General features: G+C 50.6%; 2 protein-coding genes across 2 annotated transcripts in view; one reads left to right on the top strand and one right to left on the bottom strand.

Annotated features, from left to right (window-relative positions):
- Positions 1 to 1,190, bottom strand: part of brsk1b (BR serine/threonine kinase 1b) — a 45,048-nt gene extending 43,858 nt beyond the window's left edge. Inside the window, exons 1-2 of the mRNA XM_056288081.1 lie at positions 1,103 to 1,190; positions 530 to 624 (exon numbers count right to left, since the gene is read on the bottom strand). Of these exons, the coding sequence (XP_056144056.1) occupies positions 530 to 624; positions 1,103 to 1,190 (183 nt within the window). The remainder of the gene's footprint in view (positions 1 to 529; positions 625 to 1,102) is intronic.
- A 6,876-nt stretch (positions 1,191 to 8,066) lies between these two features.
- LOC130119178 (E3 SUMO-protein ligase PIAS2-like) lies at positions 8,067 to 12,765 on the top strand. The gene is made up of 3 exons (XM_056287605.1): positions 8,067 to 9,145; positions 9,523 to 9,559; positions 12,676 to 12,765. The coding sequence occupies exons 1-3, from the start codon at positions 8,067 to 8,069 to the stop codon at positions 12,763 to 12,765; spliced, it is 1,206 nt and encodes a 401-aa protein (XP_056143580.1).
- The last annotated feature ends 533 nt before the right edge of the window (positions 12,766 to 13,298 follow it).

Below are 13,298 nucleotides of genomic sequence, written 5' to 3'. Positions count from 1 at the left end.
AGGATTTTTTGTATGTCACAAACGTGGACTGAAACATAAAAAAAACTTCAGACATCTTTAAAGAGCCAACAAGAAAACACCATTAAAATCCTTTAAGAACAAACTGCATTTCTGCTTTATTACTTGTCTGGGATTTAATTAGCAGGATTAAACTTCTAAACCTCTTTTGTCTGCTATCCAAAAGTACTCCCCACGCGCTCAAAACGCCGCCAGGCTATTCTTTACAGCAAATTAATAAATTAAGAAGGAATTTGGGTCCCAGCAGGTTGAAGAGTTTAAACTTTGCTGCGCTCTCTACAATATTTTAACCCGGGCTGCCAACATGATGGTGGGCTTGTTGGCCAGAAACTGGACGTGGGTACATTATGATAAAACTGTCAAAATAAGTGATCAATTTTTAGTGACATCAGTGTTTGATCTCTAGGTCAGTGCCAAATGTACTGGACAACTGGGATGGATGGTCAGACAGAAAGACAGACAGACAGGCAGGCAGGCAGACAGGCAGACAGATAGATAGACTTGACTGTACCTTCATGAGGACAGATTCTGAAAGCTTTTCTCTGTTGACAATCTTAATGGCTACCTTCTGCCCTGTTATACAGTGGACCCCCAATTTCACCAGTCCTGAGGGGGAATCAAAAATAGATAGATAGATAGATAGATAGATAGATAGATAGATAGATAGATAGATAGATAGATAGATAGATAGATAGACGGAGAGATAAAGACATGAGACACTCAAAGGTGTGAATCTATGACCGATCATCACAATGGGATTTGGGCACCAGGCATACCCAAACATGTGCGCATAAATGTGCGCTCGTGCGTGCGCGTGTACACATTTTCGGTCTGGCTTGAATCGAACATGCAGCAGGATGGAAGGATTTGTGGAGAGTGCGCCGTGATCCACTTTCCCCACCCCAACAACATCACCACCGGGGAATAGTCAGGGAATACCAGGGAATAGTCAGGGTCAGGAATAGTCAGACGCACCTCGCTGCATTCGTAGGAAATAAGGTTATTACTAATAGAGTTCCTGTATGGCATCAAATGGAGGGGTGTGTGATGCTGCTGAAGGACCCTGCCTCCTCCTCCTCCCTACCTGTCTGCCCCTTCCCGAGGGTCTTCTCCAGCCGGTACGGGCCCACATACTGGACGGACTGGCCTCCGGTTATCTCCTTACTGCTCATCCTCCTCCTCCCCCCCACCCCCTTCCCTCCTCAAAATGTGTCCAAATTTTACGCAGTTAGGTTCCCGATTAGGACAAACGATCAAATCGCCGGAGTCGACAGCGATCGGTCCCTCCTCGTGCGCAACGACATTACAAGGCGACTACGCCGAGGATGGGAGGAGGAGTGGCGGAGAGGAGGCGATGGAGCAAGGAGAGAGGGGCGGTTGGTGGCGCGTGGGACCGGTCGTGATCGCGGAAAGGGGGGCAGCTGTGACCACCGCCGGGGCCTCCTGCGGAGGATACTACAGCCCCGTGCACTTGCTTGGTATGCACCGAAACGTCCGTGTGCGGAATCACCAGAATCTGAGTCAAGAGTTGTGGTCCTCCATCTCACCGTGCCCCCGTATCAAAAGGAGAGAGGGGGGGAGAGGTAGCAGCTTTCAGAGAGGTGCCATCAAGTACTACAGGCATCTGAACCACAAGTCATGTGCAGGCTGGATCGGGGCCCTGCGTGCGAACATGTGAATTAGCCCCAACTACCGACGGGGCAGTTAAACCACCGCAAATCTGCGGCAGATTCAAGACTGTGTGCAGATTGTGCAGCGGACAAATCTGGAATCTGCTGCGGGGGGGTGGTGGTGGTGGTGGGGAGAAGGTGTCCATCGGATTTAAAGAGAAAGTCTATCACAGACTGACTGCTGCGCCTTAGATATCACCACGCAGAATGCCATAATCGAATCCCTTCATTGATCAATACCAGCCCCCCCCCTCCGCCTTCTCCTCTATACACCTCCTCCTCCTCCTCCTCCTCCTCCGCTATACACTACAATGTCCCCACAACACTTTCTTTGCCGTCGCCTTTTTAAGTCAGCCCCGTCCCCTTCTTGCCGAGCCGGAGGATGAGCAACCCTTTTCAGCCAGGTGCCGTGCAGCATTTAGCGTCGAGATCCGAGCCTCGGGTCCGGATCCGTCATAACAAAAAGCCTCCCGCGGCGAAGTGGGCTTTCCGATATCCGGTTGCACACTTTAGTCCATCGCCGGCCCAGCGCGCGGGGGAGCGGAGAAAGAGGAGCGCGGCGTCCGACCGGTCTCCATCAGACCGCTTCAGGGCCGGATGCTGAGCCACCGCGGAGCGCTACAGGAACAATGGGAAGGTGCGTCGCGGCTTCCGGTGGACGCGACCAACAGCGGTGATGAGATTAATAACGGCGGCCATAAGAACAGCAGCTGCTCCGTCGGCGTGATCAGTCGCGCTTCTAGAAACAACAAGCATCCTCAGCTGGCAGGGTGGGAGCCGACCACCCCTCCTCCCCTTCTCTCTCTCTCGCTCTCTCTCTCCCTCTCTCTCTCGCGCTCTCTCTCCCTCTCTCTCTCTCGCGCTCTCTCTCCCTCTCGCTCTCTCTCTCCCTCTCTCACTCTCTCTCTCTCTCTCTCTCTCGTTCTCTCTGTCTCTCTCTCTCTCTCACCCCCCCTCTCTCTCGCTCTCCCTCTCTCTCTCTCGTTCTCTCTTTCTCTCTCTCTCTCGCTCTCTCCCTCCCCCCCCCCTCTCTCTGTCTCTCTCATGATATTACAGCATCTCCTCCCATGGGCGCCGGCGAGACGCGCGCCCGCCCGGCTTTTGCTCCCTCGAAGAAGCGGAAACGCTTCGCTCGCGTGAACGTCTCCCATCCGTCCCCGAAGTCTTGTTTGTTTGGTTTTGTTTTTTTATTTTTGTTTGTTTCTTTGGTTTTGTTTTGTTTTCACAGCCACAATCCGTCATTCATGGAGGAAACCTTTTTTTTCCCCCTCTCCCACTCATCCCCATTCTCTCTCTCTCTCTCTCTCTCCTTCCTCATCACTTCGGTCGGTACGAGCAGCATCAGCATCCGGGTTTCGCCCCCCCTTCATACATACGCGCGCGCGCACGTGCACGCACATACACTCTCGCTCTCTTTCACTCTCTCCCTTTCTCGCCCTGTCTCTGTCTCTCTCTAGCTTGCCGTCTCTCGCTCTCTCTCTCTCTCTCTGAGACACACACACTCACACCTCCAGACTCCTCCCATTCTCCATCTACTCCTCCCCCTTTCCATCTTCCACCTCTGTCGACCCACCACCACCACCACCACGCTGCATGCATGCAGGCCTCTTCTTCTCTCCATCACTTCACCTGCGGAGCAGCTGGATGAGCAGCTGGAAACAGACCTTCATGAAGGAGTCGAGGGGCTTTATGAGCTCTGATGGGGTGGCAGATAAAACGGTGGATCTTCAGTCGGTGATCATCATTAGGACATCAACTACCAATATGATCAATATTTTAGGGAAAGCATGAATTTATATATTTTTAAGATGCACTCAGTGTGATAGTATTTACTGGGTAATCTGCAGATAAAAAGGCACATCGCTGATCAGAAACTCTCCAAACACAACACTCGCAGATGCATGAAAATATTATCGTCTTGTGGTTTTGAAATAATTTCTCAAGGTTTATTTGCACGTTATGACTGAATCGGTGTTGTTGTGTTTGTCTGGTCTTGTTTGAATTAAATGGAAATATGGTAAAAATGTAACTAGCAGTCATTTAGATGGTCATTGTTAATTTAAGACATCTGCTAACATGTCCTATTACTCATTACTCATACATTACTTATACCATATATATATATGTATATACGTATATATATATAATATTTATTTATTTATTATATAATCCAGTGATTCAAGTAAATTCTTGAATCACTGGATTATTTTGCTCCTTATTTGTTGCTCAATTTTCCTATCGTTGAGTGTTTCTTTTAACAAAGTTTATATATATAAACGTAAACAGTTAACAACACAGTCCAAAAACTCCACTGTCCAGGAGAAGGAACGCCAGCCAGAAGGACTGTTGGAACTGCCGGCCTGCATGGGCTAGCAGTTAGCTTAGCCTGCCCCGCTTCCGCCTCCTATCAGACCGCCCTCGGTGTTTCCTCCTCGGGCACAGCTCTGGTCAGGGCCGTGGTCCCTGGGCCCACAGGACGCAACAGACCAGGCTCCCTCAGCCAATCCAACGCCAGCTCTCCCAGCCAGACACCCTCGACACACCTCCGTGCATTCCGCACGACGACCCTAAAAACAGAGTCAAGGCTAGACGAGGCCACCGCCAGACCAGCCTCAGTGTTATCAGAACTGCTGGTCTCTATGGGTTAGCAGTTAGCTTAGCCTGCCCCGCTTCCGCGTCCTGTCAGACCGCCCTCAGTGTTTCCTCCTCGGGCACAGCTCTGATCAGGGCCATGGTCCCTAGGCCCACAGGACGCAGCAGACCAAGCTCTCCCAGCCGATCCAGCGCCAGCTCTCCCAGCCATAAAACGAAGACAAGACAAAACAACTTCGATGCAGACGTGAACAAAGACACTGCATGGACGGTCCTGGGTGAGGTTGCTGCAAACGTGCATTCGCGCCCCCAACTTCCCACACCAGAAGCAGTGCGATATGATATGAACCAGTATGAAGAAGCTGTTATCCAGTGTCACTTGACGAGTAACTGTGGCAGCATGGCTTCAGGACCACCCTCCAGAGAGGACGGCTAGTGTCTTGTTAGCACCGTGTAGGAGGCTAACACCAGCATAGCCATCCACCATTCACGACACCAAAGGACTTTTCACTTGTCAGCTCAGTGTAACGGGGCAGTCCTATGGTGTTCTATGCTGGTCAGCCTGCTGCACGCCGGTCACTCTCATCGGTAGCTCTGCGTTGTGTTCTATTTTGGGTGGGGCCCCAGGTGTTGTGGGGGCCCTCAGTCTCTCCTCCTCCTCATCATCATCATCATGATCAAGGAAGGAGGGGGGACACACAGGACTCTATTTGGCCCACCTTGCCATTTATTTTGGTTTCAAACCCTTCGACAAACGTCCAGTCCTCAGCGGGAGCGGTGTTTCTTACGGACGTGGGGGTTGAAGCTCAACCACTGCCCGGACTTCACTCGTGTGCGTTAGAAGGAGAAACCGTCCACGGGACTCCGATGTAAGAAAGGATAAACAAGTATTTTATCCCACAGCTTGCAGTATCTTCTTACAGGGATACTCAAGGTTACGTTCTCCTCAACCAGCAAAACTGTGCTACGGTGAGAAACACGCGTGGCTCGGCTCGATCGCTGCTTGAGACTCCTCCCACAAAACAAAAATGGCCTCTCCCGCGTTCCCTCTTCCGTGTACCGAGAAGACCTCTCTCTTAAAGCGACAGTACATGTATAAGACGGTCGTTGTAAAACATACATAAAAGTAAATAATGACATAAAATAAAATGTAGTAAACACAAATAACAGCACACAGACAGGATTTGGTGATATTTCATACTCAAACAAAATAAAATAAAAACATTTATTTTAACCTGGTTACATCAGCTAAATCAAAATGAACTGAACTGAGCCAGATCTGCACTTGCCTAGTTAAATGACTGTATCTGGAACCGTCTTAGAGGGTCTGTGCATGTGAAGACATCAGATATTGCTTGCACCGTTAGCTAGTGTGGCCTTCTTGTGCATTTCTGTGGAAGCATGCTGAGTCAGGTCACTCTCACCTCCATGTCCACCTGAAAATTCCCTGAGACATAAAGTACAGAAGGCTTTCATTGAGTTACCGCTGACGGGCTTAACCCACGTCTTTTTTACTTCCCCTTGCTTCTTGTAGCTGCACAGTCTTTTCTTTTTTGCAGGTTAAGCCATATTTCCACATACCAAACCGACTGAACAGCACCAGACATTGCCAGAACTGTTTTTGAAGGAATTGGCGCATTTGCTGTACATGTACAACTGATGCGCGTGAGTCGGGCTGTGATTGGATGATGACAGGTGATCATTCTCACCCGTCCTGATCAGCACTGCTGCTACTACATCAGATTTGATACAACCGTGAGAGTGCCCTCTAGTGGTTAGAGTACAGTAGCAGTCAGTAAACGGAACAAGGGAGGTCACGTATGGGACAAATCGATTTGGCCCAATATAAGGGACGTCCCGGCTAATACGCAGTGGCGCCCCCAGAAATGTTTCATAGGGGGGGCCAAATGGGGCCCCTGGAAATCTTGGGGTGGCACACCAAAACCAAAAGCCATGACTGAATTTCGGGAATTCTATGCTGCTGTTGCAGTGTACTGTATAGGCTAGTTGAAAACTGTCAATATGAGAGTTGAGAAAAATATACATTATTGATTTAAATGAACAGCACCTAATGTAAGATATCAGATAGAAGCATATTATGCATAATCAGAAGCATATTCTGCATATGCGACTCGTGGCTGGGGGGGCCAGGGATAGTATCAGGGTGGCCGTGGCCACCCCTGGCCACCCCTTGGGGGCGCCACTGCTAATACGGGACAGTTGGCAACCCTGTGTAAATATCTTATAAATCCTTTTTTTTTTTTACATGATGACGCTGGTCACGTGGCTTGGGGCCTGGGCTGTTCCGGTGGCGTCTGGACGCTGCTTGGCACCCTGCGCCGCGCATCTTATTCTCCACAAATTTTAGAAGTCCGTTATAATTCTGTTTATCCTCTTTAAATCCTTATCTGACGAGAGGGTCTAAGGACAGGATGTCGTGTTGCTGTTAAACCCACCGAGGCAATTTTGTAATTTGCGACATTGGGCTATACAAATAAAAAATGGACTTGGCTTTAATACAGCCACGGGGGGGGGGGACGCGCTAATTTGCGCGATGACGTAGCGCCATTGTCCGTACGTCATAAAATCGCGCCGGCAGCGGGGAAAAACATTTATTGCTTGCGGGCGCAGCGTCTTCGTTCAAGCGGCGCTCGAACATCGTTCGGTCCTGCGTTGAGTTTGTATGGTTTTTAAAGAGCGACCGAAGCGCAAGATATTAAAGAAAAAAAAAAAAGCGACGTTAACCGCCGTCTCTCTGGCTGGCGCATATACGCCCGTTTTCCGGCGCGTTCGTGACATCACGGACGTCATGACGTCGGAGTTGACGCGACAGCAACAAAAAAAAAGGCAAACCCGTCGTCCGACGGCGCTGTGAAGAGTCAACTGCCTATTTTTAGCGGGTTTGCCCGCGTTTAAAAAACCCGCTTAAAGTTGTGGCGGTTAAGGAGGAGGGGGGCATTGTGCGTAATCTGTGGTTCCGGCGGCCGCGAAGAGAAGGAGGTCGACTGTCGCGTGGCTTTGGTTGACGTTGTGTATTTGACACGACTGCTTGTGAGTACACACACATTACCTACCGCCACACGTCGCTAAGCTAGCGCGCTAGCCTTTCGCTAACAGCCTGTTAGCTGTTACCGCTTTCTGGGCCTGCGCGACTCGCTAGCCAGCTAACCTGCTAGCGAGCTAGCTCACACGAGTGGCGAGCCCAGGTTTGTTGTCCGCTCTTGTTATTCCGAAATGAAGGCCATTTTGCTGCAATTTTTTTTAATGTCTAGTACCTAAATGTTCTTTGTGTTTAAAGTCGCTGACCGTTGTTTTTTTTAACGTAGTGTAAACTACCAATAAGACACGTTAGCCCCTAGCTAACGGGTCCGACCCTTTAGCCGAGCGGTTAGTGATGTCGCCTTGTGGTGCGGTACACCCCGCATCGAATCCCGCAAGAAAATAACCGGTTACAGTAGCACACCGAGCGATCTGGCAGCTAGCAAACGCTGCTAATTTGCTAACGGTAGCGTAACTGAAGTTATTCACCTAGAAGTAAGAGCTTTCTGTTCCTGTTGGCTCACAAGCTGTGTTTGGCTTTTCGTAGATAAATCCGGGCAATACTGCAAATCGGAGTCGACGAGCTCTATCAACGTCACCGCTTCAGGATAATAAAAACGACTCTTTCTACCAAGGGAGCAGCGATACCGGTGAACTCTTGACAACTCAGCTGGTGGGGGATACTCCGGGGACAAAGACCTTGTGCCGCTGCTGTACCCATCGACTAGAGCCATTTACAAAGTCAGTATGAATGTTCGGCAGCCCACCCTGCATATTCCACCTGCCCACCCTGGTGTGCAGATGACGTCTCTGCCTTTCTACGATGTGCTGAATGTCCTCCTCAGGCCTTCCCCTCTGCTGGCACACACTGTACAGGGAGGCGTACGAAAAAACTACTTTGGCTTTGCGTTGACGCCACAGCAAGTTCAAGAAGTGTGCCTATCCAAGGGTTTTCTACCAGGCGGTGGAAGTGACTACATGGTTCAGATTCAGCTAAGAGTTTGCCTCTCGGAGACAAGTTGCCCTCAAGAGGACAATTTCCCACATAGTATGTGTATAAAAGTCAACAGAAAACCCTTGCGTTGGCCAGGTTCTGTACCACGGCAAAGACATGGAGCGGAACAGAAGAGACCCCGAAAACCTCTTAACATTACCTCATTGGTCCGACTGTCATCTGATGTATCCAATCACATTACAGTTGAATTGGTGCATGAGGTCGGAAAACTCTATTCCATGTCAGTGTACCTGGTGAGGCAGTTGACACCACCGCTACTCATTCAGAAACTGAGGATGAAGGGAATCCAGAACCCCAACCATTCCAGAAGGCTAATTAAAGAGATATTTACAGCAGGCCCGGGCAGTGAAATTGTTACAACGAGCATTGGAGTCTCACTCATGTGTCCGCTGGGGAAGATGCGTCTGACGGTGCCATGCCGGGCAGTAACCTGCTCTCATCTGCAGTGTTTTGATGCAGCCCTTTACCTGCGGATGAATGAAAAGAAACCCACCTGGATATGCCCCGTGTGTGACAAAAAAGCTGCATATGAGAGTCTAATCATCGATGGTTTATTCATGGAGATCCTAAATGACTGCTCAGATGTGGACGAAGTCAAGTTTCAAGAAGACGGGACGTTGTGTCCCGTGAGACCAAAGAAAGAGGCTGTCAAGGTGCCCTCTCGGTCCATTCCAAAACTTGAGACTTCTGCCCCTGTGCGTCAGTGTGCAGGTGTCCCCCATACCCCTGAGCCCAATGTCACCAAGGAGGCTGATGTCATTGATCTGACGCTGGAAAGCTCATCCTCAGATGATGAGGAAGACATGAATCCGTCTCTTCAGCAGCAGCAGTGAGGACATGCACGGGAATGACTGCTGGAAAAGGCTCCAGCATTTACTATTATGTATAGCATAATAGTCCATGTCTTATTTTAGAAATAGTCATTGTGCATTCACACAAAGAAAAAAAATATATGTATTTTTTAATCTTTGTTGTTAACTTTATATGTGTGGTGCCATGCAGAAGATGTTAAAACTGGTTGCATTTTATTTCACCTGCGTAACATGTCTGAGGCCTGTACAGCGTACATGCAAATTTGTTCTGTGATTAAAGTTCATGATGTGAAAAAGAGATCTTGATATATGAGGCTGGACTCCCAAACTTAATCTCCTTTAATCTTAATCTGTTGATGCAGTCAGGTTGATGCAGCCCAGATTATCTCCAGCAGTACTGTGTGTATCTGATGGTGTGACTTTTTTTTTTTTGGGGGGGGGGGTTGAGAGGGAGAGACCAGCCTACAAACACACAGGTATGTGAAAGCAAAAGTATAGAGGCCCTCCACTACCACCAGAAATCTACAGTGAAAAGGCCATTTTCTGTAAAAACTGCAGTTTCACGTTGTGTTAAAGAAACTGGAGCATTTTATAAACGTGCTCTCCTGATGCTGAGGGGGAGCCGGCTGCTTGCCAGAATCAGGATCAGAATCGTACCTTAAACAAGTATAAGGAATTGGACTCGCTCAATTGCCAATAAAGGGGTACTTTAAAATACAAGCACGCGCATAAAAGACACAGTAAAGGCACATTAAAGTACAGTAAAATGCAATAAGGTCGAAAATGCAATGCAACGCAATAATCCGACGTAAAGTCAGTATGTGGACTGACGAGACCATACCGGATTGGGAGGCCAGCATTGGTGCTGTGCCCTCACAGGGTCCTGATGGAAACTGTCAAATCTGCTGCGGCGACCCCTGAAAAAGAAGAAGAAGAAGAAAATCCAATAAGGTATGTACTATCTGTACTGAGTGTTCATACAGGCCGATGCTTTTGACTCAAGGTCACCGGTTCGAACCCCACACTACCTTAAGGGAAGCCAACGAGAGGCGCTCCGTTCATCTTTGGCGGACCGACCGACGTGCCGTTGAGCAAGCCGCCGCAGACCGTTCCGGTGAAACGGAATAAAGGGAACGTTTCGTGGCAACGTTGACTTGGCCGGCGAAGGGAAGCGTCAGGCTGACGTCACGAGGACGAAGGACCCACAGAGCAGACTGACGCCGGCAGGAACCGTTCCAAACAGGTTTAACCGGGCAAAAGGGTCGGTACCCGGGAATCAAGCGGACGAGGCAGGGGTATCAAAGAAGGCGGAGACACAAAAAACAGGCAATGGTCAAAACTCAAAAAGCTCTCAGTGGGAGGACGAGAGAGGGAACGCTGGGCCGCTCACACGAGGGTAAAGACGAGCTGGCGACACCAGGGATCAAACACGCGGCTGAAATGCCACACATGGGGCCAGTGATGCACAGCCAGGCAAACATTCATACCAACACAAAACGGGACACACCGGGAGACAGGAAACACGCATCACACGTGACGCACCGAGGTGCGAGCCACGGCAAGGCCGGATACAGGCCCGCAGGCCCGGTAAGCACACTGTCAGCGCACAATAAGTAGGCCAACAAGGAAATGTGCTCCGTGACTCGAGGGCAAAGAAGTTGCACAGAGTTTTGTTTTCATGATCCCATGAAGGTTGTGATGCCGTGGACTCGCCGTGGAGAGCTGACGCTGGTGAACGGGTACCGTAGGCCGTCGTGCAGTACTTGCGTTTAACCATCGAACGGCGGTATGGTGCATTCTGGTAAAACCAAACTTCTGAAAACTATATTTGCTAAAAAAAAAAAGAAAAAAAAGGGTATTGTGATTGTATTACAGTTACACACCCGTGTCTCCAGAGACTCCACTGGTTGATTAGTGGGATCAGGTGTGTAACTGCTTGGTTGGAGCAAAAACCTGCACCCACACCGGCCCTTTCTGGAGAAGACTGCCCTCCCCTGGGTTAGGCTGTACTGAGGACTAAGTGCAGAGTACTTAGCTACTGGGCAACTAGTAATGAATCTCCTGCGAAGCACCCCTGAAGGGGATCCTTCGAATAAGTGGTGTCAAGTGACCCCCCTCACCCCCCCAGTAAGAAGACCCACTGGGAAGGCCAGTTAGTTTCACCAGTCAGACAGGCTGTAATGTTGGGCCCTGCACCAGTAATAAAGACAGCCTCAGATACGTCTTATCCTGCTCTCAGGGAGGCTGCAGCCTATCCCTGCAGTCACCGGGCGGCGGGCGGGGACACACCCTGGACAGGCCGCAAGGCCATCACGGGACCCCCACACACACACACACACACAGTTTAGTACGGCCGATTCACCTGACCTACGTGTCTTTGGACTGTGGGGGGGGGGGGAACCGGAGCACCCGGAGGAAACCCACACAGACACGGGGAGAACGCCACACAGAGGATGACCCAGAATGACCCCCGAGGTTGGACGACCCCGGGGTTCGAACCCAGGACCTTTTCGCTGTGAGGCGACGGCGCTAACCACTGCGCCACCGTGCCGCCACACCCCACCACAGCACAGCACAGATGTTCCAGCTGTAACTGTTGTACTGCATGTGTCCCAACAACGGCTGCATGTGTTGCCGCCCATCCCAACCCCTACACGTTACGGATATGCCTCCTGATGTCACTCACTAGACCAACGGGCGGGTCCCCGGGCACGTCGGTGATGCCCTGGCGCTGTACGAATTGCTGCAGAGCAACTTGTATCGCGTGTAGTCGTTGTAAATATTGCGTGATGGTTTTCTACAAGTCGTGTTCTCGGAGGTCGTCGTGAGTCGGTTGCCGCTCGTCTCCTCCGGCCCCTCGGCTCGCTCGCATCGGCCCCTGGTGTATTTCTTCATCTGGGGCCGAGCTGTAGAGATAAACACGAATAAATCTGACTTGATATTGTGACAAGGTAAACTGTTAACAGTAGCCGCAAAGGTCTCAAGTTGTTGCTCCTGCATTCTTCTGAAAGTGCAAATCCAGCGCCCTCTGGTGGCCCGGGGCCCCCATGACATTGACCAGGAAGCGTCAACGGGCACGCTGATCCAGAAAAAAAATATTCAGTCACCGTTGCAGGAGTGAAACAGCGACGGAAGTGAAGAAGACAGTCACCTGTATCCCCTTGTGAGCCGAAGGACAACACGTATCTCGGAACGTGACAAAGGCCCCGTACAACACCGACCTCTGACCCCTCATTTCTGGGCTCCTGGCTGACGGACAGCTCTGAGTGGTTGGAGAGCCCGTGACCTTTGCACAACAGAGGACTCCAGCAGAACTGAGCCACGCGTGTTTCTAAATCAGTGCACTGCAGGGTCCGAGAATTATATTTCACCCATAAAATGCAGTTATATATGGAACACACACACACACACACACACATGTGCACACACTGCCCCTAAAGCCCGTCCAGTGACCCTCGTTAACACATACCACATATCGGGGGGAACCTATACATCCACCCCCCTCTCTTTCTATATGCCCCCTGAGCAGAAAAAACAGATCCTGCCTCTTGCCCCGGTGGAATTCCCCTCGGGCATCGAGAACGGCCTCTCCGATTCCTGCGGGGTCCTGCATGCTTAGAGCCGGTATAGCCAGCACAACCGCTGTGTGTTGTGTTAATATGTCACCCTGCAACATCTATCTATTCACATGCACAGTGTCGTACAGACGTCCTTTCGCTCGTCTTTTTAGTCCTCGTATGTTGAGAAGTGGCGACAGGCAGGGGCGCGGGTCCACGAACGCCGGGGTGGCGCCCAGCGCTTCACCCGGGGCCCCCCGTCCACAGGGTTAGTCGCTGGGTCAGGGAGGACAGCCCATGGGAGACTTTTGCTGAATCAGTATGCGGACTGACAAGACCATACCGGATCGGTCGAGGCCCGGGTTAACCACGGGCGCCGTCGGTGCTGCTGTGCCCTCACAGGGAACCGATGGGAGCTATGAAATCTGTTGTGTTACGGCGACCCCTGAGAAACAGGACAAGCTGGAGGGAGGAGAAACTGTTGAACAGCGGTCAGACTTAAGGGCAGGGTTAAACTGGCGTACAGTCTGTTTGTATTGTGCGAGGGAAGGTCAAGCGAACGGCCAGTGGCAAACCGTTTAACCTCCAGCCTCCT

This window comes from Lampris incognitus, chromosome 10 (genome assembly GCF_029633865.1).
Source record: "Lampris incognitus isolate fLamInc1 chromosome 10, fLamInc1.hap2, whole genome shotgun sequence".
Lineage (NCBI taxonomy): Eukaryota > Metazoa > Chordata > Actinopteri > Lampriformes > Lampridae > Lampris > Lampris incognitus.
Note: the sequence above shows the minus strand (reverse complement) of the source record. Positions and strands in the feature narration are given on the sequence as shown.